Source organism: Hipposideros armiger, unplaced genomic scaffold (genome assembly GCF_001890085.2).
Source record: "Hipposideros armiger isolate ML-2016 unplaced genomic scaffold, ASM189008v1 scaffold_99, whole genome shotgun sequence".
NCBI classification, from domain to species: domain Eukaryota; kingdom Metazoa; phylum Chordata; class Mammalia; order Chiroptera; family Hipposideridae; genus Hipposideros; species Hipposideros armiger.
This window is the reverse complement of record NW_017731449.1, coordinates 817,885-841,805: the sequence shown is the minus strand read 5'-3', so window position 1 is coordinate 841,805 and position 23,921 is coordinate 817,885. Positions and strand designations below refer to the sequence as shown.

General features: G+C 42.7%; 1 protein-coding gene across 27 annotated transcripts in view; it reads right to left on the bottom strand.

The window, feature by feature from the left end:
• The window catches only part of NRXN3 (neurexin 3), a 1,587,373-nt gene that overhangs the window by 1,073,897 nt on the left and 489,555 nt on the right, over nt 1-23,921 (bottom strand). For all 27 annotated transcript variants that reach the window (XM_019646239.1, XM_019646240.1, XM_019646221.1 and 24 more), the window contains 2 exons: nt 5,397-5,835; nt 986-1,369 (listed from right to left, as the gene is read on the bottom strand). In XM_019646239.1, coding sequence (XP_019501784.1) covers nt 986-1,369; nt 5,397-5,835 — 823 coding nt within the window. The remainder of the gene's footprint in view (nt 1-985; nt 1,370-5,396; nt 5,836-23,921) is intronic.

The window sequence follows — 23,921 nt, the reverse complement described above, 5'->3', positions numbered from 1 at the left end:
CCTCTGTCCCTCGGCACATGCTGTCCTTCCCGTCAAGGGCATACACCTTCCTCCCACCTCTTTGCCAAGCTAACTCCTATTCATATTTGAAGCCTCAACCTGCATGTTCCTTCCTTGCAGAAGTGTTTTATGAACACCTACAGTATGCTGGGTCCCCTTGTAAAAGCCTCCCAAATTTATCTCTATTTTCTCTTAAATGACGTTGACAATAATTATGACTACAACAATCACTAACATCTATTAAATGCTTACCATAGTCCAGGAACCTATTGATTCACTTTACCAGCACCAATATCTTGTGAGGTAGGTATCTGATTATTCCCATTGTACAGATGAGGAAATCAAGTCTCAAAGATATTGGTTATCTTGATAACCTTCACATAACTCCATGAGGGCCAGATTTCTCACCCAGTCTGACCTCAGAGTTCACGTTCTTGACCAATACATCACACTGCCGCTTATAAAACTCACTACATTTGAACTTATTTAATGGCTAAAGATTCAACTAGGCAGTTAGCCCCATTAGAACAGGGCTGGGTGTGTCTTATTCAATAGTGTATTTTTAAAGACTAATCCAAGAGCTAGCATGCAGAACACACCAAAAAGCATGAGTTCAATGAATAAATGAAACAGCCAGTTGGTTAGCCCATCCAGAACCCCAAACGAGAAGCATTCACACTCTCTAAATAAAAGATGTCTTACACTGAATCAAAAAAGTATCATGATCATGGTCATGTTTATTCTAAACTTTTCCTTTCTGCGACTCAACCCTAGTGAAACAAATCCAAGCATCCAGAGTTAGAAATGGTACCATCTGGAAAGCACTGAACCCAAGAAAGCTCTCCTCTAGGAGACACAAAGCACAAGTAAGTCCAAGCTAGCAACTTTGGTAGCAAGGAAAGCACAGGTAGGTGTATCCAGAGGCACAATTGTAGTAGCCACACCCGCTCAGATCCCGATATGCCACCCACGAGCTCTGACTTACCCCTTTCGCAGGTTCTTCCCCAGTAGCCGGTGCCCGTACAGTCACAGATGAAACGATTCCAGCCGTCCTTGCACACAGCGTTGTTCTTGCAGGGGTAGCTGTCGCACTGCTTGGCGCTCATCCGTGAACAGGAGGACTTGACGCCCGCGGCGTTCTGCATCTCCGCCAGCTGCCGGATGTTCTTGCTGCGCCCGTCGATGAACAGGTCGCGGATGCAGCCCACATAGCCGTAGTTGAGCATGGCGGTCCAGAGCTCGGTGGGGAGGATGAGGCCCGCACGGTTCTCCGGCAGCCCGCCCAGATACATGTCCCCCTCCAGGTCCAGGATCTCGCTCTCCCCACTGGCGGTGAAAGGGGTGCGCCTGCTGTTCACTGATATGGTACCTGGGATGGGAGGACAGACACAGAGTGAGCTAACCTAACAGCTCCTTGGCATCGTTAAGTGAGGCTGCCAGTCAATGAACCAAATGAAAGGAGCCCACAGGTGAGTTCTGAGATTAGCACTGCAGGAGCAAGAAAAAAAATGCAAGCACGGGAACGAAAAGCCAGAGATGGTAGGAAGGACGATGTAGGTAATGTGATTCCAACCTCTGCCTGGTCCGTAGGAGGAGCCAGGACAATCCCAGGGGCCTAGTATCTAGTATGATGTCTGTTCTTTACCTAAAAGTCCTGGCTGAGAGGTCATATGCTATACAAGCTGAGAGCAGCAGTTTCCACGTGGGTTTAAATCCCAGCTCTACCGTGTACTAGCTGTAACCTTGAACAAGTGACTTCACCTTCTTGGGCCTTATTTTCCTCATCTGCAAAATGGGAAAATAATTGTCCCTGCCTCACAGGTTGTTGTGATGATTAAATGAGCTCACATATGTAAAGTGCTTCTTCCTCTGTGCCTGGGACAGAGTAACAGCTCTGTCTTGCCCAAGTCTTCATCACTGGCTTGTCACCCCCAGAAGGATGGAACCCTCTGTGCACCGACATCCTCTACATTGGCATTAGCTACCACTCCTGCAGTGAATATTTTGGGCATTGCCTTTGGTAAATTTTAACTGGAACATGTTTCTTTATTTTTTTAACAAATATGTATGGAACACCTGTTCTATCTCTGGTATAGTTCTACACACAGAGATGAACTTGAAAGGCATGTCCCTGCTCTCATAGAACTGATGTCCCAGAGGAACAGGAACAAATCACCCAATAAATAAGAGAAATTAGCTAATGGCGGGTGTGAGGGAGAGAGTAAAATGGGTGCCATGGTAGCAGTCCATGGGTGCTACTTTGAAGTGCATAGTCAGTGAAGGCCTTTCTAAGCAGGTGACAGGCGAGCTGAAACCAGAATGTTGAGAAGGATCCAGCCATGCAAAGTCCAGGGGGGAACATGCCAGGCAGAAGGAATGGCACCTACAAGGCCCTGGGGTAGGTAGGGCTGTGGCTAGAGTGGAGAAGGGAGTGAGCAGGAGATGAGGTCAGAGAGAGAGAGAGAAAGTCTGCACACAAAATTACAGGGTATGTAATCCTAGATCCTGACCTGGGAACTTGGAAATAGGGGTCTTAGTCCTCCAATGGTGACAATGACCTGAGGCCAGTCCCTGAGCCACTTTACAGCTCAATTTCCTAAATTGTAAAATCAAGGAAACTATAAAATCAAGGTGATATCTAAGCATTATGCCCTCAAATTTAAAAATTATTTAGTATTCTTAAAGTGCTTTACTGGTACCACGATAACTGGGTCATGCCATCCATCAGTCAGCCTTCACTTCTGTCTGAATCTCAATTCCCTAAGCTCTGAAGGGAATAGCAGAGAGCCGAGAAGATCAGCTGAGGTCAGGGATGTGACCTACACTCTGAATTACAAAGTCAACACAGGGGTAGAAAAGTAGAAAGAGCATACAGGGCCTCTGGGAGGATTAAACCAACAGCTGGCTTCCCCTACTCTCTCCTAGAAGTTCGTTTTCCTGGAAAAATCTGCTTTGCCTTGTTGGTTTTTAATCTTTTAAAAACCTGTGTCACAGCAATAATGCCCTGGCCACCATTTTAAGTACTTTGTGTGCTTTTTTGGACTCGATCCTCAAAACAATCTTGTGAGCTAGGAGTTACTGTTTCCACTATTTCACCGAAGAGGAAGTTGAGGTTTGCAGCTCTTTCTTCTCTCTTACACAGTTCGCCTTCTTTCCCTCCCAGTATCTACAGAACTCCTCGGATCACCAGATAACAGGGAGGAGCATCTACTGCCAAATAAGAGCAGTACCAAAACCGCTTTACATGCTGGAGCCTTAAACACACCCTGAGGAAACTCTATCCTCTGCATGTGGGACCACAATGGTTTTGAATGCACTTATCCAGTGTTAATAAGTCACCCAAGTGGGGAGTGATCATAAAAGGATTTCTAGATCACCTCTCAGTCATTCTTCAGAATGAGCAGGGGAAAGGCATTGCGCTTAGATACACTGATATTTTTTATAACTATCAGCTTTAGAATAGGTTTATAACCAAAAACAACACACTAGGAACTGTCCTCATAAAGAAATGAAGCTTAGTAGAGCATATTAAAATTTTATGTTACACTGCTTTCACAGGACACTTATTTGTGTACTCAGTAAATTTTTATAGACTTTGCTCAAATTGATCAGTACATGAAAGTACTGACCAATGTTATCGCTCCCACATATGAAATTCAAGGTTTCTGAAATTCAAGGTTTCTGAAATCCAAAGCTGTTTGTCGAAGATGGGCCCACTGATGGTTCTAACAAAACAAAATAACTGCTCTACTTGAAAAAGTAGTTAGTGTTGAGAATAAACAGAAGTAAACATATGGCAAGTTTACGTGTTCTAGGTTGTGTGTAACCCGGGTAGGTAAACTTGAAGCTGTGTCAGGGTCTAGGTTAGTCAATCACGAAACCCATCAACAATGACCCAACTCCAGACACCCGAAGTGCATGGTCTTAAAAACCAACAGGAGCATTTCCTTTATACTTCTGGGACAGCTTTCTGGCTCTGCCCCTGCTGACATTTTAAGGATGAATGTACAGAGAAAGAAAGAAAAATTTGGCCTCCAAAGAAATTAATTTTTGTGTGTTTCTCCTTTTAAAAAAAGTACAAACTGTTCATTCTTGCTCAAAATGCACAGTAGATTTGAAGCCTCTTGGTTCTGATCAGATTGCAGACAATCAATAAAGCATCATACTGGGCAGGAAACCATCCAGGGCTGCAACCTGCCACTCCCCTGCCCTCTGCACAGCGCCCATCCAGCTCACCCTGAGCAGCACTGCTTAGCTCTGTTGTCCCTCCAGCTCTGGAATTACGCAGAAAAGCTGTTCCCCCTGAAGCTCAGCCATTCCGGGCTGTAGCCTTTAGGGGGGAACCTACTGCTTTCTATTGTCGGCCAAATGCACCCAGTAACAAAATGTCCACATGGGAGACTTTTTTGTGTTTTCCAGGAGAGTGAATCCTTCAAAACTATGGCAAATGTGGCCAAGACCCTTCTTCAATATAATCCTGCCTAAATGGAGAATCAGGAACTAAGTGGGAAATGCAAACACTTTAATTATCACCCTGGGTAAAATGCCCTTTCTGATGGCACAAACGTGACCTTCACCGCCACATGGTCCACAGAAAGCTGGGCAGGCTGTTCAGGCATTCAAAAGCTCCAAACTCTCTATTTTTATGTTTTTTTGGGTTTTTTTCTCCCCTCCCTCTCTCTGTTACTATTCCAGAGTGGCTATGTACTGCCTGGGGCTAGCTTGTTTGATCTGCGGCTGCAGAAACAAACAAAGCCATTTAAACCAAATGTAAAAGGTTATGAAGAGGAAGGGAGAGTTACTGAGGTCTGAGCAAAGAGTGAAATATAGGCTTTCACACCAATGAAAGGCTTTAAATTGAACATGACTTCAGGAAAAATCAATTTGCCTTTTCCTTTCTTGTCATAATTTTTCCCTGCTACATGACCCTTGCCAATTATTGAAGGGTGGATCGTTGCATAAACCCTGGCAGTGAAGCTTATCCTACAGAGTAACCACATAATGCAGCATCTGTGATGTCACCATTGGTTTCTATGGTGATGAGAAAAAGGAGAAGAAAAGGAGGGGCGGGGAACCATCACACCAGTGACATGACAGTAGCTCTGCAGCTGTGGAAATGCTACTTAAAAAACCATCTTTAGCTCCCGGGGTCTTGGAGCTATCATTGAGATGGTTGTGCAATGAGCGACAGGGGAGATTAGGAGAAGAATGCAAGCCGTTGAGGAGACAGGTGACTTGTTCTGAAACGTAATCTTACAGCCACCATTAAAGAGGACAGGAGAAGAATCAACAAACAGGCAAGCGCAAAAATCACAATAAAAAATATGAAGTCAGGAAACAAACTGAGAAGCCAGAGCTTTCCTCTAGCCTCCGCAACACACCCCGCTGCCTCCTACCTGATCGGCCATCCCGTTGAATGTCCACGTGGTACCATTCCCCATCGTTGGCTTTCTTCTGAGTGGCTTTCACTTTGATGGTGCCAGAGCCCATGTCAAGCAGCAGGTACAGGTTGCCATCGAGGAGTTCCACGGCAAAGAAGTCCACCTTGGTGTTCTTCTGGCTCCGAGCGTCCTTCCTCTCTTGGGGCTTGCCGTGAGTGAAGAGGATTAGGCCGTTGGGCTCGGTGGTACGGAAGTCAAAGGAGATGGAACCCATGCGTTTGGTGTTCCATTTGGGCAAACTGATATAAGCCTCGGGGGTCTCAAAATTGATAGGGTCCAGTGTGGCCACATTCTCACACTTGAATACAACTTCACCATAGATTTTCATCTTGGTATCCCCAATCCGGGCCAGGCGAGACAGCTCCAGACGGATGTCATTATTCTTATAAACAACCTGTCAAACGCCAAACAAGTGCCATGTGAATCAATCTTGCAAACAGTAATCATCCATCGCCATCCAGGAAAAAAGCCCAAGGAGAGGCTTCAGGACACAACAGTCTGAAATGTTACGAGAAACATGAAACACGGCATTTGAAAAAGCATCTGAAGAGACCCCTAGGGTGTGGTGTGCACAGTCCTGAATAAGCCGCTACATTTTCATTCTATTCTTTTTGTCTGTCTCCTGGATGATTTTTGTATTGTCAGAAAGTTATACAATATAAGCTTGCAAGTGGAAATCAACAGAGATTGAGTTGCACAGACGCAAATACCTCCATACAAAGATATTTACTGCAGTGTCCTTATTAAAACACCAGAAACAACCTACATGACCATCAATATGAGACTGGTACATCCTAATAATGGCATATTATGCAGTCCTTGAAAACCAGGTAGCACTCCCAATTTTGATGTGGATGATTTCCAAGTAATATTGTTAAGTGAAATTAGCAAGGAACAGATTGGAGCATACATTATGCTATCATTGTGTCAAGTACGTGGGGGGCGATGTGTCATAGGTATATATGCTCGTAAATGCATAAAATATCTTTGGAAGAAAACACAAGAAACTATAAAATTGTCAATAGGGCGTACATTTGTCAGATTAATATTCGGAGTGGGAGGGAGACTTACTTTTCACAGTACCCTATTCTATTTGATTTCTTTTAAACCATGTGGATGTATTACCTAAAGAAAATAATTATTAAGTGTTGGTGGGGAAAGAGGCCTGTGTTCCTTTGCACATGGTGTGTGCCCTCTATATACATATAGTGAGAGAATGAAACAACTTAAAACACAACAAAATATATATTATGGCTTTCTAAACCTGGTATAATCGACATAAAAACAGGGATTAATCTTATTCCCTAAAATTAGAATTTCAAAAGGTTTTGCTGTTACTAGGCCTGAATTTTGATGCAGTGCCCTGGGATTGGTCCCAGAATTCTGATCTGTAAGCAATGTCAGACATATAAAATAAACAGAAAAATAAAAGGAAGGCAAAGGGCTAACATTAGAGCACTCGTTATGCTAACCACTTAGCTATGTCCTGTACATTGTCTTATTCAAATTCTAAGTCACGATCCAGATTCAGGTTGAAATCCCACATCCACTCCTTACAAGCTATGTGACCTTAACTTATCTGGGTCTGTTTTCTCCTCTGAAAACAGGAACATAGGAGTCAATGATTCTGTAAGGATGAAATGAGTTAATACATGGAAAACACTTAGGAATGGCACATAGTAAAGGCATAAAAATCTGTTATTTTAGGAGCAGTTGTTGCAGTTGTTGTTAATGTGATTTCATCCTTGCCACAGCCCAAGAGTAGGTTGTATTAGCATCTCCATTTTTGGTAAAATTAAAAGACTTAAGTGTGAAAATAAGTCTTACAATCCATCTCAGTGATAAAAAGTTAATTGGATGAGTCACTCCAATATCTGTCATTTAATCTCTAACATCCAGCTGTAAACTATTTCCCTTCTCTCCCCCATCACCAGGAGAGAATCAAGCAGAGCTATTTGCCTTTTAATACATCACTAATGATAAAGAATCGAAAATGCCTCACCTACTCTTTTGAACTTGACCTTGGACCAAACCATACTAATAACACTGAAAACAGTCATGATACTCATATTTACTGAGCACCTACCACCAGCCACCGTGCTAAGGCTCCAAAGCCTTCTATCCCATTCATTCTGACAACACCCTTTTGAGATCTCCCCATCATTCCCCCATTTTACTGCTGCAGAAACAGATGCAGAGAGTCATTAAGGAACCAGTTCACAGTCACACAGCTGGTTATGACAGAGCAGGACTTGAACCCAGGGAGCTGGGCTCCCGAGTCCACGTGCTTTACCATCGTGAACACTTGGAACGAGGCCCTGCAAGCAGCTCTCATGAAGCTCATCTTTAACATTATGTGGAAAGTCATGCACGTTCCATCCCCAATTCAAAAGCTGAATTTCTCATCTTACCTCCACTGGGCAAGGGAGAACACTGCGGGCTCCTTAGGCAATCACTCCAAGTGAGTGAGCCAGAAAAGAAACAATAAAATGTAATGACTGGCAGCTTCTTCTCCTTTCTAACCACCAGTATTTTGCCCCAGCATGTGAGATCTCTCTGCCATAACCAAACTTTGGCTTTCTTTGCATTGGGTTTAATACAACTAGAGCTCCTTGTAAAGGTTAATTAGCAATGCATAGCAATAAGCTCATCCCAAAGGGACAGGCCGAGGCTTGGCTCCATTGAACCATACATGGAAAGAGAGGTCAGGCACCCCGACAAGAGGCAGAAGGAAAAAAAGAGAAAGACCTTTTAAAGGGACACTGAGTCCTGAGAAGAGGAGCTGTTCTGTGAAAAGGGTACACAGATGAGGCTGGGCCAGAAGGTGAGTAACTAGAATGCAGATTTCTAGAGACAGACAGGAGAATCAGGCCAGAAACTGGCCAAAGATAACCAGACTTCTCTCAAAAGCTCTTTGCAGGTGAGCTCTCTCTATCTACTCCCCGGCCCTGAAATTACTCTCTCTCTCTTTCTCTCTCTCTCTCCATATACATACATACATATATATATATATATATATATATATATATATATATATATGCAGTTTCCTCACCTTTCTTACTGACAGTTGGATAACCTCTGAGACCTATTTTATTTATTTCCTTTCCCAGTGCAGGACCATGGCCACAGCCATCAGAAATGTACCAGCACCTTGGCTAGGACAGAAAGGCAAGAAATCCTGCTGGACCCCCTTGCAAGATAAATTAGCATCTGGTACAGGGTTCTCTGTAAAGTCAGACTTTCAGCTAAATGAAAGTCCCCAACTGATGACTGAACTAGAAAGAGATGTGGCATCAAGTGACAGAAAGCAGCCTTGGCTGACAGGTTACCCCAAAGAGAAGCAATTAAAGACAAAGTGGAAATGGCTCCCCAGATGGGGGAAGATGTCACACAGCCTGGGAGGCAGAGGCAGAGTTACAAAGAGTGACAAGCTGGTCTTACTACTCCACCCATGGGCTTGTAAAGACTGCTGTTTGCACTCACATTTCATGCTTAGGAAGCCAGACAGTTGAGGACAGAGGTCTCAGAGGTAAGACAGACTCTCTCAGAACAACTGCACATGTATGTCTCCATAATATTTGATACAGAGGCACACAGCCCAATACCAGGAGTAACGTAAGCTATGGTAGCAGGAACAACAGAATAAAATAATTGCCACCTATTGAGCACATACTATGTGCCAGACACTTTAAAAACACTATTGTATATCATTCACATCAAGCACATGAAGTAGGTGGCATTAGCCCCATTTTACAGAACTGAAGCTCCGAGAGGATTAGGTGTGACTAAGATCACATAGTCCATTAAGGACATAGCCAGGACGTGAACCCAGATCTTACTGACAGCACTGGAGCAAGACCATGCTCCAAGGCTGGCAGCTTCTAAACTGTAGCCCCTACCTACCCATAAAACAGAAACCCGTTCATCAAGCCAAAAACCACACGCATCTCTATCCTGATGTGCAAAGACCTTCACACCTGGTATGTCCCTCTCTAATGGATTCCTAATCCTCCCCACTCAGACTCACCTCGGAAACCTCCACAGGAACTCAGGTGCTAGGGTTTCTGCATCTTTGCTCCCCAGGTTTCCCTGGCTATAGCATCTTCCTCTCCTCTCAGCCTCTTCAACTGGTTCCCCTTCACCAGGATCTAAATCCAGACCCATCCCAGGCCCTCCATGGCTACTCTGGTCCTTGCTGACCCCTGCTGCATCCTAAACTTAGAATCCTTAGATTCCCTGCCAGTGACGAAGCTGTTGGCCATACAGACTAAACCACTTGCCGGATGAATAAAGAAGACTATTCTCATTTACATAATGTGCTTTTTATATGAAACTCTTCCATGATGCTTGCCTTATATGGCAGGTCCATGAGAATGAATCTAATGGGTAGAGACAGCCCCAGCTCACGGAAGTATTTCTCTTCTCGTCCTCCATCTTATCCCAGGCCACTCTGGTTTCAGCTTCCTGAGAAAACGTTTCCATGTATTCTGTTGTAAATGCTACAGCCCTATACACTCCCAGTAAGGAAACTAGAAGGATTGGGGGAGTGTGGGCATGTGCCCTGTCGTGCCCAGATGGCTTCCTGGGACTATTTCTCCTGTCGAGGAATAGGAGGTTTGCCACCTGGCCTTTCTTTCCTCTTGTTTTTAAAGCATCTTTAATTCTCTGTGGCTCTACAGATAGGACAATTTCAATAAAAAGCGCCATTGCTCTGCTCCAGGTCAGTGGAGGATGTTTAAAGGCTAGGACGCTGGGAGACATTCTCTCAAGTGTACAGACTACACAAAACAGAACGGTAAGAAGCCAGTGGCAGGGTGCCTTCATGTGGAACTGTGCTGACTACAAATTCCAATAAAGCCTCTCAAATTTATACCTATGTGTGGATCCATTTACATACAACAAGCAAAAGACAAAGATATATTTGTCTCTCACCCAAATGTAATCCTTTGACGATAGATAATAATGAAATGAGCTTTTTCTCTTCAGTTCCAGGATGGTGCAGCTTCTAAATACACTTTCGGGCTCATCTTATTGGTGTGTAACATTCTGACTCAGGGTAAATAAATGAGAAATACCGTGAAAGAATCTTGCCCCTGGGGTTGCCGCAGCATCACATATCCTCTTTTGTCTACCCCACTTCCTCTCTGGCCGTAAGGCAACTGGTGACTCTGGTCTCTTGTGGTTTTCCCTCCTATAAACTGTCTGCTCCACTCATCTGTCACTCAAAACACTCAGCCTTGCTATCTTGAAATAAGCACAAGTCTTGTCTTTTCAATAGACCTCAAACACCTAATCAGCAAAAAGTGATCACACCTTTGAAAAATCTGACATAGCACCTAGCAAAGCTGGTGCTTAATAAATGTTTGTATCTTCATTAAATGTTGGACTCAAGTGGCAGTCCAGGACAGTGGTTAAGATCACAGGCTCTATAGTCTCACTCACCAGGGTTTGAGTCCTTGACCCTGGCCAAGGATGTGACCTTGCACACAATGTTTAACTTGCCTTAGCCTCAGATTCTTCAACTGTAGAATGCAGATGAGTTTCACTTCACAGGGTTGTAAGAAATAAATGAGATAATATTATCATATACAGAAATACTTTACACAGTTTCTGGCCTTTCGTAAGCAATCAATAAATGGTAGTTATCACTATAAATTCTGTTATTTTCTGTGAAAAGCCAGAACTAAATCAACAGACAGGATAGCCTGGCAAGGAGTCATAGGAAGAAAAGATTCTCTCTGAGGGTAAATCCTAAGCCAATTGTCAGCTCAAGAGACAGGGCTGGAACTACTGACAGACTCTGGATTTAACAAACTCTGAAGTAAAAAAAATTTTAAAATACATATATAATTGCCTAATGTGGAATTTATAACATATGTAAATGCATAATGGTGGCCATTCCTTGTTCTCTCTCTCTCTCTCTCTCTCTCTCTCTCTCTCTCTCTCACACACACACACACACACACACACACACACACACACACACACACTGTACATCTGCACAGATTTAGGATTCATTATCATTAACATCATTTGCGATCACAGGTTTCCACTGACCAAACTCCAACAGTGAAGTCCAAGCACAAATGTGGCAGCAGATGGTCCCCTTAGCTTCCAAAGTCAGAAGAAGCTAATATCTGGCATGACTGAGGCCACATCTGCATCTATGGTCTTGCTAACAGGGGTTAATAAACTAACTGCCTGCTGAGCTGCAGCTGACACCCAACCTGGGGCCCAAAGTCCCAGCTCCTACATACCATGCGCACCACCATTGTCATGCTTTATATCGTTAACAGTGGTCAGGGGCTGCCAAAGATAAAAACTAAGCACCAGAAATAGAAAATGGGAACTGAGTTTTTGACCTGCAAGGCAGGAGCCAGAAAATGTCTGAGTTCTAGGGCTCAAAATAAAGGTCAAAAAGCCTCCAGATAAAGTTGAAACAAGTAGTAGAATGTTGGCAGTTAATTAAATTTTTGAAACGTGTGATCCAACACTCTGTGGGTCAAGCATAACATATCTGGTAGCTGGATCTCACCAGGGACAACCAGTTTATAATCTCTGATCTATGTCCCATTTGTGAAAGAGTGGCCAGGAAAATATAAAGAGACATAAGGCAAGCTGGTGCAACTGGAAAAATACAGGCAGCCTGGTGTGGAACCGGAAAAGACCTCAGTCCCTTCCTCATTTTGAAGAAAGTATCCAGTCATCTGGACATGCAGGCATTCCAGAGAAGGAGGGAGAGAGAGAGAGAGAGAGAGAGAGAGAGAGAGAGAGAGAGAGAGAGAGAAACTGTGGACCAGTCACTTACTATCATTTACTATTCCCCCAGGAGTCAAAGGTCCATATATGCCAGCCCAACACCCCCTGCTAACAACTTAGGTCGTTACCATTGTGCTCAAGACTTAGATAAACATTTATTTGTCTGATGGATTCTTCATGAAATGGAAATGATCAGATAGGTTTATGTTCAGTTCCAGATAGTAAGATTCTGAGAAAGATTTCCAGCCCTTGGCATAATCACAGTAAAGGTCTTATTTTTATTCTCAAGAAGAACTTTCTTAGGACTTTTTTTCCCATTAAAAGGTTGATTAGGACTAGTCCACCATATGTTCATGCATCCTGTTGAAAAAAAAATCGCCAATCAAGTTTGTGAGGTATTTAATATACTGTAAAGGCTCAGTCTATCACAAGAGATAAGATTTCCTGATGCAGACTTTATCATGCTCACAGAGTCTACGAGGCTTCTATTAAATTTGTGAAGCAAGACCTTGGAATAGCCAGACCGAGACAAACGAAGAAGACATGAACTTGCATGTATGAGCCATGGTTCTCCAAGACAGGCCTTGTCAATGGATAGTGAAAAAACTTTCGAGATGATCTAGAAAAGTTTACCAGATGGTCCTTCCGGCCACCCCTGGATAGCAAATTCTCCCATCTCCTAGAGCCTTGTTGGCAAATGTATGTTTCTACTCTTCCTTCTTGGAAGATGGCATTTATTGTTAATTGGTATCATTCTATTCTACTTCCTTTCCCATTAAACTCAGATGGAGCCTTAAAATTCTTCTGAAGGCAGTGCTCAAGGAAGTTGCCACCAGTCACTGAAAGGTGGAACTGGAGGTGAACCTACTCTCCATCTTGTTATCCTATAACACAAGAGCCAGCTTAATGTACATTGTCTAGCTATGCTAGAATATTGGAAATAAATATCCGTGGAAATGTGTTAAATAACTTTTAGCTCTAGACCACAGAGGATACAAAGGAACATAAAGTATAACCCCTGCCACTAATGTGTTTAGGAAATGTTGGAGGATGCTTAAAGGGGGATATGTTTGATGTCAGTGACAAATATGAGATATAGTTGTCACTTCAGTTAATGAATGTGCAAGAGCCAGTGATTAGCAACTAGACTCAGATTGTATTTCTTTCCTCTCTGCTTTCCAAGAATGGCACTGTTATGGTCGTCTAGACTGTAATCCTGACAAATACAGTGCTTCTGATGTGGTAACCAACACATCCCCAGTGTGTAGCAAAATGCCTGCCACATAGTACAGGCTCAATAGAAATACACTCTATAACTTCTTGCATTTACTTATGTACTAAGCAGACTTATCCAGTGAACACCTACATTTCCTTCTGTCTTAGAATATTTGATGAGGTCACTAACATGACTAGAGTGCAGGTTACATGTCACACAGCTGAGGAACTAAGATCAGACGAGTAGGTGGTGCCTGATTGTGAAAAGTTCTAAAAAGATAGGCATTATGCAATTGGGGAGGGGGGGGGGGCGGAGAGAAACCATTAGAGTAGAAAGGAAGCCTTTAGTAGTTTGATTAGAAAGGTGACAAAAATTTAAAATGTGCCTTCCTGAATCACTAGAAATCTACTGTTATTTTTATTCCAAGAACTAGAAATGATTCTAATCATCTCACTGTTTTCCCTGGGGACAACATGTCATTCCCTGCTTAAAATCTTTCAATGGTTCTTCATCAACTTCAGAATCAAACGCAAACTTTTAAGCATTACATAAAGACTCTCCCTAATCTAGTCTCTACCTCTTCATCATTAGCCTTGCCAAAGTTCTGGGGTTTTCCAATAAACCATCGCCATGATAAGCCTTACCTGAATTATCTATCTGAATGACTATAGCTCCCCATTTTACACATGGTTCAGGTACCACATCCTTTGGGAAGCCTTCACCAACATTATTGCTCATTCCACCCCTACCCTCAGCTGATTTCCTTCTCTCTGCTCCCATGGCCCCATGTTCTAAGTGTTGTCATAGAAATTATCATGCTATGCTGTAATTGTCTGTCTCCCCCAGTACACTGAGAGCTTCTTAAGTGAAGGAATTGTGCCTTTTTTCTCTGTCTCCAAGTGCCTCTTCCAGTATGTAACACAAAGTCAGTACATGTTTGTAAGAGGATGTGAAAGACTGAAGAATAAGAAAAGCAAGGAAGATCACAAAGGCTACCTTCTGATGCCTCTATGTCAGTGAGGACGATAATGCAAAAAGAAGCCTCTGTATCCATTCTGCTTGACAATAAATAATGAGATGAGAAGGCAGAAACCGAAAGTATCACACACAGTTAAAATGAATTTGATAGAATCACTGACTATTTAGTTGAGTTTTCCCTAAGTGTGCATGCTTAGGAAATATGTTTGTATTTTAAGGCTGCCAATATGGAAAGCTCTGCATCCCAGAGTGGCAGTTGTCATTAGTTTATATGTCTTGGCGGAACACTAAAGAAGAAGAAGCAAAAAAAACAAAGCACAGATTCTAGCAAGATACTCTAAGAGACTGGCTGACGAAGCTCAGCACCAACACTGCCTCCCACTCTGGAGTGTGCTAAGGGACGTCTGCCCAGCTCTTTGTAACAGTGTAGTTTGGACTGCCATAGCAAACGCATGGAGATTTTGAAACAGTACCTCAAAGCCTTTATCATCTGTACTCAGAGTCCAAAAGCAACAATGAATCCCCAACAATGAAGCCTTCGGTCATAGCTAGCCACTTCGGGCTGCTACCAACTACCCCTGAAAGAAGACAGATTGCAGTAGAAATACCATATAGCTTTTGGAGAAAGAAATTATATGAAAGTCCCAAAGGCAGGAGAACAGAGGAGAATACTACAAAAGGGGCCAATGAAACAGACCCTTCAAGAACTCCAACATCGTTGGCTGGAAACAATAGTAGCACATGAGGAAAGAAGTATTTCATGCAGCACAGAAGACAGGAGCAATGAGTTCAGGACCACGGACAGTGGCAAGTTATCCCAAGAGGTGCTGACCGAAGGGCAAGTTGCTGGACTGGAGCTAAGAAGGCAAGTTCACACAGGGGCTTTGCAGTTCATCTTCTTAAAATCTGAAGCCCATTCATTTATACAAAACACACATGGACCAGAACTGTATGGCTTCCTGATGGCCGAACAACTCCCAAAGAAGGAGCCCTGCCTGTCAGTTTACAAACTATGTCTTGCCTAGCCTGCTAAGCAGCTCTGCCTCGTAGCCTAATAAAGGCTCTAATCAGATGGCTGCTCACAGTGTTCCACAAAGACCCTCTGCAATCAGCAGAAGAGGTGGGGTAAATGATAAGAATATGCCAGGCTGGCTGGTACCTGATAACAGAATCATTTCCAGCCTGGTACAAAAGACAGCAAATACGAGCTGAGGTCAAACTAACAATAATATATATAGAAATGGTAGGACTCAAATTGATTTTTTTTTCTGAATGGATTTCTTTATCTTTTGTTAACTTTGAAATAAAGGTTATGCAACAAACAAGGCCATCCTCTTTTTCGGGGGGACTCCCTTTTAGGGTGATGGTACTTAGCCCCAAAACTTACACCTGTGACTTAACCTTTAGTAAATCTGCAGAGACCTAGATAACCACTAGATGTCCCTTATGCCATGCAAAACCAACCTGACATAAATTTCACTACCAGTTACACAAATCACATTTAAAGATAGCTTTTCTAAATCATGGTGTCAACTATAATACCTATTATGACTTACTCTTTCTCCTTGTTTATATTGTGACCATTTCTGTGGGGTTTTTTAATGGTCTTTTATCAAATTATAGGCATGGAAGAAAAAACTATTATGAATTAAAATTCTTTTAGAGGTACAAATGATAGAAGCAGGCGGGAAAGAAAATCATAGGAAAGGAATATATTGTGCCTAAAGAAGCCCAAAATTCATTATCACTTTTAGGAATCAAATTAGTTTCAATATAAATGGAGAAACCTACAAGCTCATCTTAAATTCAGATTTTCCATGCACTGGGATCCTTGGTTCTCAGATTTAATGAAACTAGGTATGGCACGTAATTTGAATTTCACATGTCAAGTTTGATCAATTAAGAGTGGCTTGCTGGGCCAGCAGAGTGGCACGTTGGTTAAGAGCTGGCTTGGGACACCAGAGGGCCCCAGTTCGGATCCCACGTATGAGGGTCAGTAACACTGCCCTCTACAGCTAAGATGCTGAACAACAGCTCAACCTGGAGCTGGGTTGTCATGAGTCACTGGTGACAGTGTAGGCGACAGCGTAGGCTGTAGACCCTGCTGTAGTGGGTTGCCATGGGCTACCGTGTATAGCCAGCAGCCAGCGTGAGTGGCCAGCAGCCACCGTGAGTGGCCGTCCAGAAGCCGGCGACTGATCTGCCTTGCCCAGGAAGAGTGCAATGATGGTGCCAACTTGGGCCAGCGAAGCAACGTCCTCCACAACTAGACTGAAGAACAAAAAAATGACAGCAACTTGTCTGTTCCCCTTCCCCCAATTCCCCAGTGCTGTTCTCATCCTCCAATTCCCCAATAAAAATAAAAAAATCTTAAAAAAAAAAAAGAGCGGCTTCCTAGGACACAAAGCAGGAAAGGTTGTTTTGTGCTGTGACCAACAAGCAGTGTCTGCAATGGGTGTGAAAACAGGAAATCGTGGCTCCCATGATGCATATTTTCAGAACCTGAGTTAACCCCATTGCTTTAAGCCTCACGGGATTGGGATAATCATGGGCAGTGGTGGTGGTGGTGATGCTAATAGTAGAAGTAGCAATAGCTAACCTTAATGGAAGGTTTTCTGTGGCCAGGTAAGGTCCTTAGTACTTAGCATATAATTATTTAGTCCTCATGGGATCAATATCCAAACCAAGACATGGCGCTATGGTACTTTTGAGAGTAAAAGAGAGCGCTATTAATAATTCACCTGTACGATAGATGTAACCCAGAACTTTACAGGGCCACCTGAGGTAGATGGCCATCCTACTTTACATTCCTAACATCCTGAGGCATGAGAGGCAGCATGAACTAGGGTTAAGAGACATTTGCTGAAGCCAAACAAGCTGGCTTCAATCCTTGCTTTGCTACTTGTTGCTGTGCAACCCGCAGTTACTTAACTTGTTACTTAACTTCTCTGTAACTCAGTTTCCTCATCTTTGAAGTGGAATATTAACAGTACTTACCTCATAGGGTTGTTGCAATATGCCAAGAATAGCTCCTGATACACGGTAAGTGTTGGTTACTATTATTCTCATTTTCCAGAAGAGGAAATCAGGAATCAGAGATTTTTTATATCTGCATAAAGTCACAGCTATTATGTACTATGGCCAGAATGAAATGCAGGTAAGTCTTGCTTGAGGGCCTGTGCATTCAATAATTATTACTATCCTACCTTTATACAACAGGAAAAAAACAACAACTGAGGTTCCCTTAGATCTCCCCTTAAATCCCGCTTCTCCAGCTAGCTGGATTATAAAAGAATCACTAGGAAAGTTAGTCTCCCCTGCCTGTGGCTTAGGCTAGCAGGTCACCGTCAGGTGTGCACACTGAAGGAAGCACGTTCAGGAGCATCCGTGAAAGCCGTGCAGGAGACCTGTCCTGGGCCCACGCTCTCCTCATGCTCGAGGAGAGAGGAGGGAGAGGGGCGTGGGGGAGCCAGGAGGTGTCTGCATCTCAAGCTCAAACACTGAAGTTCTTCCCTAATGCAAGAGCTGGTGAATGCCATGCTCTGACCTTGCACAGGAGGCCGACTCCAGAGCCCCTCCTCTCTCTCTTGATCCCACCTCAGTTCCCCTCCCGGTGACCACCTAGATCCATTAAGACCCTCCTGATGAAACAGATGCCAAAGCTACCGCTGGACACAGAAGAGTGTGCGCCAGGCCGGCCGAGCACACCTGTTTCCCTGGAACTGGACAAAGATCCACACAAAACAGAGCCAGATAATAGGAGCCGGTTGCCACTGCGGACTTGCTCAGAATTCCAACCAGCTCTTCTAGTTACTTAATCAGCTTCTCAGTAAATATTGTTCACTGTGATAATGAGAACTGGGAAGGTGACCATACCTGCCCATCAAATGATATGAGACTGACCTGAATTAGCCCCTTCCTGACAGCTGCTCCCAGCTTCTTTTAAATAGGCCATAAGTTTGGAAGCCGTTTACTCATGAGGCATGTCTGTAAGCAACCCAGGTTCCTAGAAGACTAAGCACTTTGAGTCTGCAAAAGTGGAAAGACATCTGTCTCCATAGCAGGCTGAAGAACGGCCCCCAAAGCTATCAGGAACCTATAAGTGTTACCTTATTTAAAAAGGGTCTTTGCAAATCTGATTAAGTTAAGGCTTTTGAGGTGAGCGTCCCCAGTATTATCTAGGTGGACCCTCAAAGCAATCACCTGTATCCTTGGATGGAGGAGGCCAAGGGAGAGGAGACACACCCACAGAGGAGAAGTCAATGTGACATTGGAGGCAGAGATGGGAGGGATGCAGCCACAAGTCTAGAGCACTGGCAGCTACTGGGAGCTGGAAGAGGCAAGGACCAGGTCCTCCCCTAGAGTCTCGAGAGGGAGCATGGCTTTGCCTGTGTTTTGATTTCAGCCCGATGATGCTTATTTCAGACTTCTGGCCTCCAGAATTGTGAGGTACTACATTCCTGCTGTTTTAAGCCACCAAGTTCATGGTAACTTGTTACAGCAGCCAGAGGTAATTAGTACACTTTCTCTCTGCCCACTCTCCAGCCCCTGTTAGAGCTTGACTTGCAATGACCCCTCAGGGCAAGGCTGTCTGCTTTGAGGTTTGCCGTAAGTGGACTTCTCAGGTGTGGGGAGGAAGAATCAAATAAGAGTGGAACATTCTACAGGTGCATCAATACGAGTAGTCCACTCCTAGTTTTCAGGGTCATCAGTCTCTGAAGTCTGAATCACCAGCTAACCTTACCGGTCAGGTTTTCAACGCCATAGTTTTAGCAGGTATATGCTTATATAACATAGAGAAGCTGCTTGACTCTCGTCACCCACCGTAACTGGACTTCAAATTAGTTCCAATCGGAGCAAAAATAAAACACAGGGATTAAACATACTCATTGTACTAGAAGTTATCTAATTTTTACAATGTCTTCCTTGAAGAATTTAGCATCTTCTGGAAGACAGACATGTACATTGTTATTCATTCACAGAGCACTCATTAAGCAACCACTGTATACAAAAGACCATGTTAGGAAACGTGAAGGTTGCAAGGAAGAAACAGATGCTGGGTCTTCCCTCAAAAAAATCAACCCTATGAAAGGAAACAGGCATGTACACATTTATTCAGTTATTCACAAGCTCATTACCTATTTATTCAGTGTCATGCTCTGTAGAAAAACAAAGATGAAAAATATACAGCATAGAATTCCTCTGTTAGAAGGGGAGGCAGTCAGAAAAGTTAGCAATTTGCATGACAAAGGATTTTTAAAAGGTATACTGAATTACCATGAAAGCAGGGATGAGCTAATTCAACCTTTGGATAGGGGGCAGGGACAATCAGAAAATGCCTTCCAAAAGATAAAGTACTAAGGTGAGGCTGATAAATGATGAGCATGAGCCAGGAGAAAGAGGAAGTTAAGAGAAATAGTATGAGCAAAGAAAGACAAAGTGAGAAATCTTGGCATAGTCAGAGTGGAGAGTGATTGGTGTGGCTGAATTCCATATAGTGGGAATGAGGATAGAGAAGGAAGCTGGATAAAGCCCCAGAAGACCACGAACATTCAGCTGAGAAGTTTTAACTTGATCTTTTTTTTAAAAAAACTAAAGTTTATTGGGGTGACAATTGTAGTAAAGTTACATAGGTTTCAGGTGTACAATTCTGTAATACGTCATCTATATATCACATTGTGTGTTCACCACCCAGAGTCAGTTCTCCTTCCACCTTAAAGGCGCTGGGGAAGCACCCAAGAAGGAGAGTGATGGGGTCAGGTTGGCCTTGTATAAAAGATGAATCTGGTGGCCATATAGGAAATGAATAAAAAGGAAACAAGAGAAAAAATAGAAAAACAACTTGAAAATCTACAGCAACATGGTGTATATAAGACAGAAAGTATAAAAATTACAATGAAAAGAATTATTGGCTTGAGAATGCTATGTGTGTTGGAAAAGACAAATGCATAAAGAAAATAAAAAATCAATGATTAAGCTGATAAAATAGGTTCATGCCAAATCACAGACTGAAATACAAAGCTGAGCACTGAAGATCCAAAGCAGGTATTTGAGCAGAGGAAAAATGTAACAGAAAAAGTTTTATGAAAGACAATATAGCACTGTATATTGGCTATTACAAAAAAGAAATCCAAATAAGAGAAAGTCATGCCCAGGTCTAGAGCAGTGGTGGTGAAAATGGAAAAGGAGAGGAAGATTTTAGAAAATTTCAGAGCTAAAGCTGATAGGACTTGATGACTTGTTGGTAACTCTGGGAATGCTGTACTGGCCTGGTCTGTTGAGACATCTATATCTCCATCTGATACTGATAATGAAGGATAGCTAGATTTGCTCCATCTAATATCGATAATGAAGGCTCAATACTAAATGCCAGAATTGTGACAAATGCTTTATATTTAGAATTTCCTGTAGTTATCACAACAATTCTAAAAGGTGACATCATCATCTCATTTAATAGATGAGGAAACTGAGGCTTGGAGAAGTCAAATGACTTGCCCAGGCTCTCAAAGTTTCCAAGTGGCAGAGCTGGGATTTGAACTCAAGACCATCTAACTCTCAAATGTATTATCAAAGCCATTAGGCTGTAAGGTTGGCCCATGTATTTCAATTACTTTGGACAAAAAATGTTTTGAAGCAACCGTTATTTAACCACAGTGCTATTATGACTTCCCAGGAAATCATCCCCACCTAGGGAGCCCTGTGATCACAAATATAACCTCAACAAAGACTTGTCTAGTGCTGCATGTCTGAGTCAGCTGTCACTCTATTTATCGACTTTCCTTGGAATCCAAAAATCAGCAGCTGGAAAGCTTGGTACCACCTAATCAGGCAAAACTGGGGGTGATCAAGGGGACAAGGGCTCTTACTCTTATTCAAACCATGAAAGCACAGAAAGGGGAAAAATTCAAGAAAGACCAGAATGCCCCTAGACCCAGGGCAAAGAAAAGGCTAGGCATTAACTGAAATCTATCAGTAACCCTCAACCTATTGCTTAAAACCTAATGATGAGAAAAGGAGTCAAAAGTAGTAACAGGACAAATCCAGATGCTTAGCTTTTATCTCTTTGGTTTCTATCACTGGATTCCACTTGACTGCATGGCTAGAGAATAGAGCTCCAAGAAAAACTGATAAAAGGAACTTTGTTTAACCACAGATGAAAGAGGAGAGAATTTTTAAAACGTTCTCCTAGAGTATTCCAATACCATATTTTAACCTAGTTGCCTCCCAAGATAAAACATATTTAACTTATGAGTAAATAATTCTAAAATAACATTACTAATGTGTTATCAATTAAATTTAAATAGGTCTCAGTCCTCAGAACACTCAACATCTGTGCAGTAGCTGACATTTTTGTGTATCACACCCTTCTCAAAATTCTCTTTTCTGGGGTTTCCTGACTGTACACTTTCCAAGTAATGCTTTGATGACTCATTTTTGGCCTCTGCTACCAGAATCTTTTCCAAATTCCTTAAAAAGAAGCTTTCCCCAATCATCTGATGAAGATTCTCTTTCCCTTTTTCACTAATCTATTTCAGTTGGTAATTTCACCCACTGGCATATCATTAACTCTAACCTGAACGCTCTCCAAAGCCCCAGGTCACAAAAATGAAATGGCTGCTGGAACAATTCATCTATCTAAACTTAAAATTCTCCACAGAACCTTAAAATCAAGCTGCCTAAAAGCTAACTCATCCGTTCCTCCTCCGGACTTCCTTATTTCTGTTCATGGTCACCCAAGTTTCAATCGTTATAGATCTATCTGACCCTTCCCTCCTCATTGCCCATGGTATCAATTTCTTCCTGAGTATATTTGATTCCATATCCAACAAGTCTTTCACGTTAATTTTCTCTGCTTCATTCCTGCTGCCACTAGGCCTCCACTTTATTGAATCATCCGGTAAACAATCAAAGAGAATTTACTAAGTGTTAGGCACTGTAATGAATGGCCTGGCCCTTACCTTAAGTGCTTACCTTTCAGGGGAAGCATATATGTGTACAGTGAAGCTAGAAGAGAAATATGTAGTGGATTCTCAATGAATCTGGATGAAGTCCCACATAGACTAGTACAATATAATGTCCTGACTAGTCCCAAGTCCAACTCCAATGTCTCCCTCCTTCAATGTATTAGTCACACTGCTATCCTTTACTTGGTCTGTGGCTCATAAAATGATAATTCAGAATACTTGAGCTAAGACTGTGACAATGGGGAAGCCAGAGTTCAGCCAAGTCAATATGCCTTAGGGACAAATGAGTCTTAGAGGAATGTTCAAGGAAAAGGGGGAAAATAATAATGAATTCCACATCTCTGGCTTGGGTAACTAGTAGATGTCAAGTCACTGAGAAAAGGAATTCAGTAGCAGTGACAAATGCTGGTTAAGAAGAACAGAGGGAGGGAGGAACAGGGAGAGGGAAAGAAGGGAGAGACGGGGGTGAACCAAAGAATCCAACAGACCACCAGAGCTGAAAAGGAGCCCAGTTACACTCCAGAGCAGTGTCATAAGACCACATTATTCCTAGCGTAAAAGAGGACACAGTCCACTTTTCTTCCACTTGATATTAAGATATATAGTCACCACCTTACCCTGCATCTACAGTCCAGGACTATTCATCCACATATGCTTTTTACAGCTAACTAACCTGAATGGAGAAGAAACTACTGCTCAGTTATTCCAGTGACACCCTTTATTTGTAGTCTTACTCTTTTGTAGTCCCTCTGGGCACTTCTCTTCCCTCCCGCTTTTCTGTGACCTTCTCTAGGAAATTGAACTGAAAGAACTTAGGGCAGGAATCATGTCTGTCTCTGAAGTAAGCACTCAATAAGTGCTCAACATAGAATCAAAGGTGCTGTCTGGTCATATGGTAGTTCCATTTCCAGTTTTTTGAGATACCTCCATACTGATTTCCATAGTGGCTGCACCAATCTGCAGTCCCACCAACAGTGCAGCAGGGTTCCCTTTTCCCCACAGCCTCCCCAGCACTTGTTTTGTGATTTATTGATGATAGCCATTCTGACCGGGGTAAGGTGGTATCTCATTGTGGGTTTTATTTGCATTTCTCTAATGATTCGTGAGGCTGAACATTTTTTCATATGCCTGTTGGCCATCTGTATGTCCTCTTTAGAGAAATGTCTCTTCATAACCTCTGCCCATTTTTTAATTGGGTTGTTTGTGTTTTTGGTGTTGAGTTGAATGAGCGTTTTATAAATTTTGAATATTTACACCTTATCAGATATATCATTGACAAATATCTTCTCCCATTCAGTAGGCTTCCTTTTTGTTTTATTGATGGTTTCCTTTGCTGTGAAAAAAACTTTTAAGTTTGATGTAATCCCATATGTTCATTTTTTCTTTTACTTCCCTAGCAATGTAAACAGAAATAGTCTCAGAGACACAGAGGAAAAACTGATGATTGCTAGCTGGGAGGGAGTGGGGATGAGGGAGAAGGGGAAGGGATTAGGCAGCATAAATTGGTAACCTCAATATGGCCTCAGGGATAGGAAAGACAGTCTGGGGAATATAATTAATAAT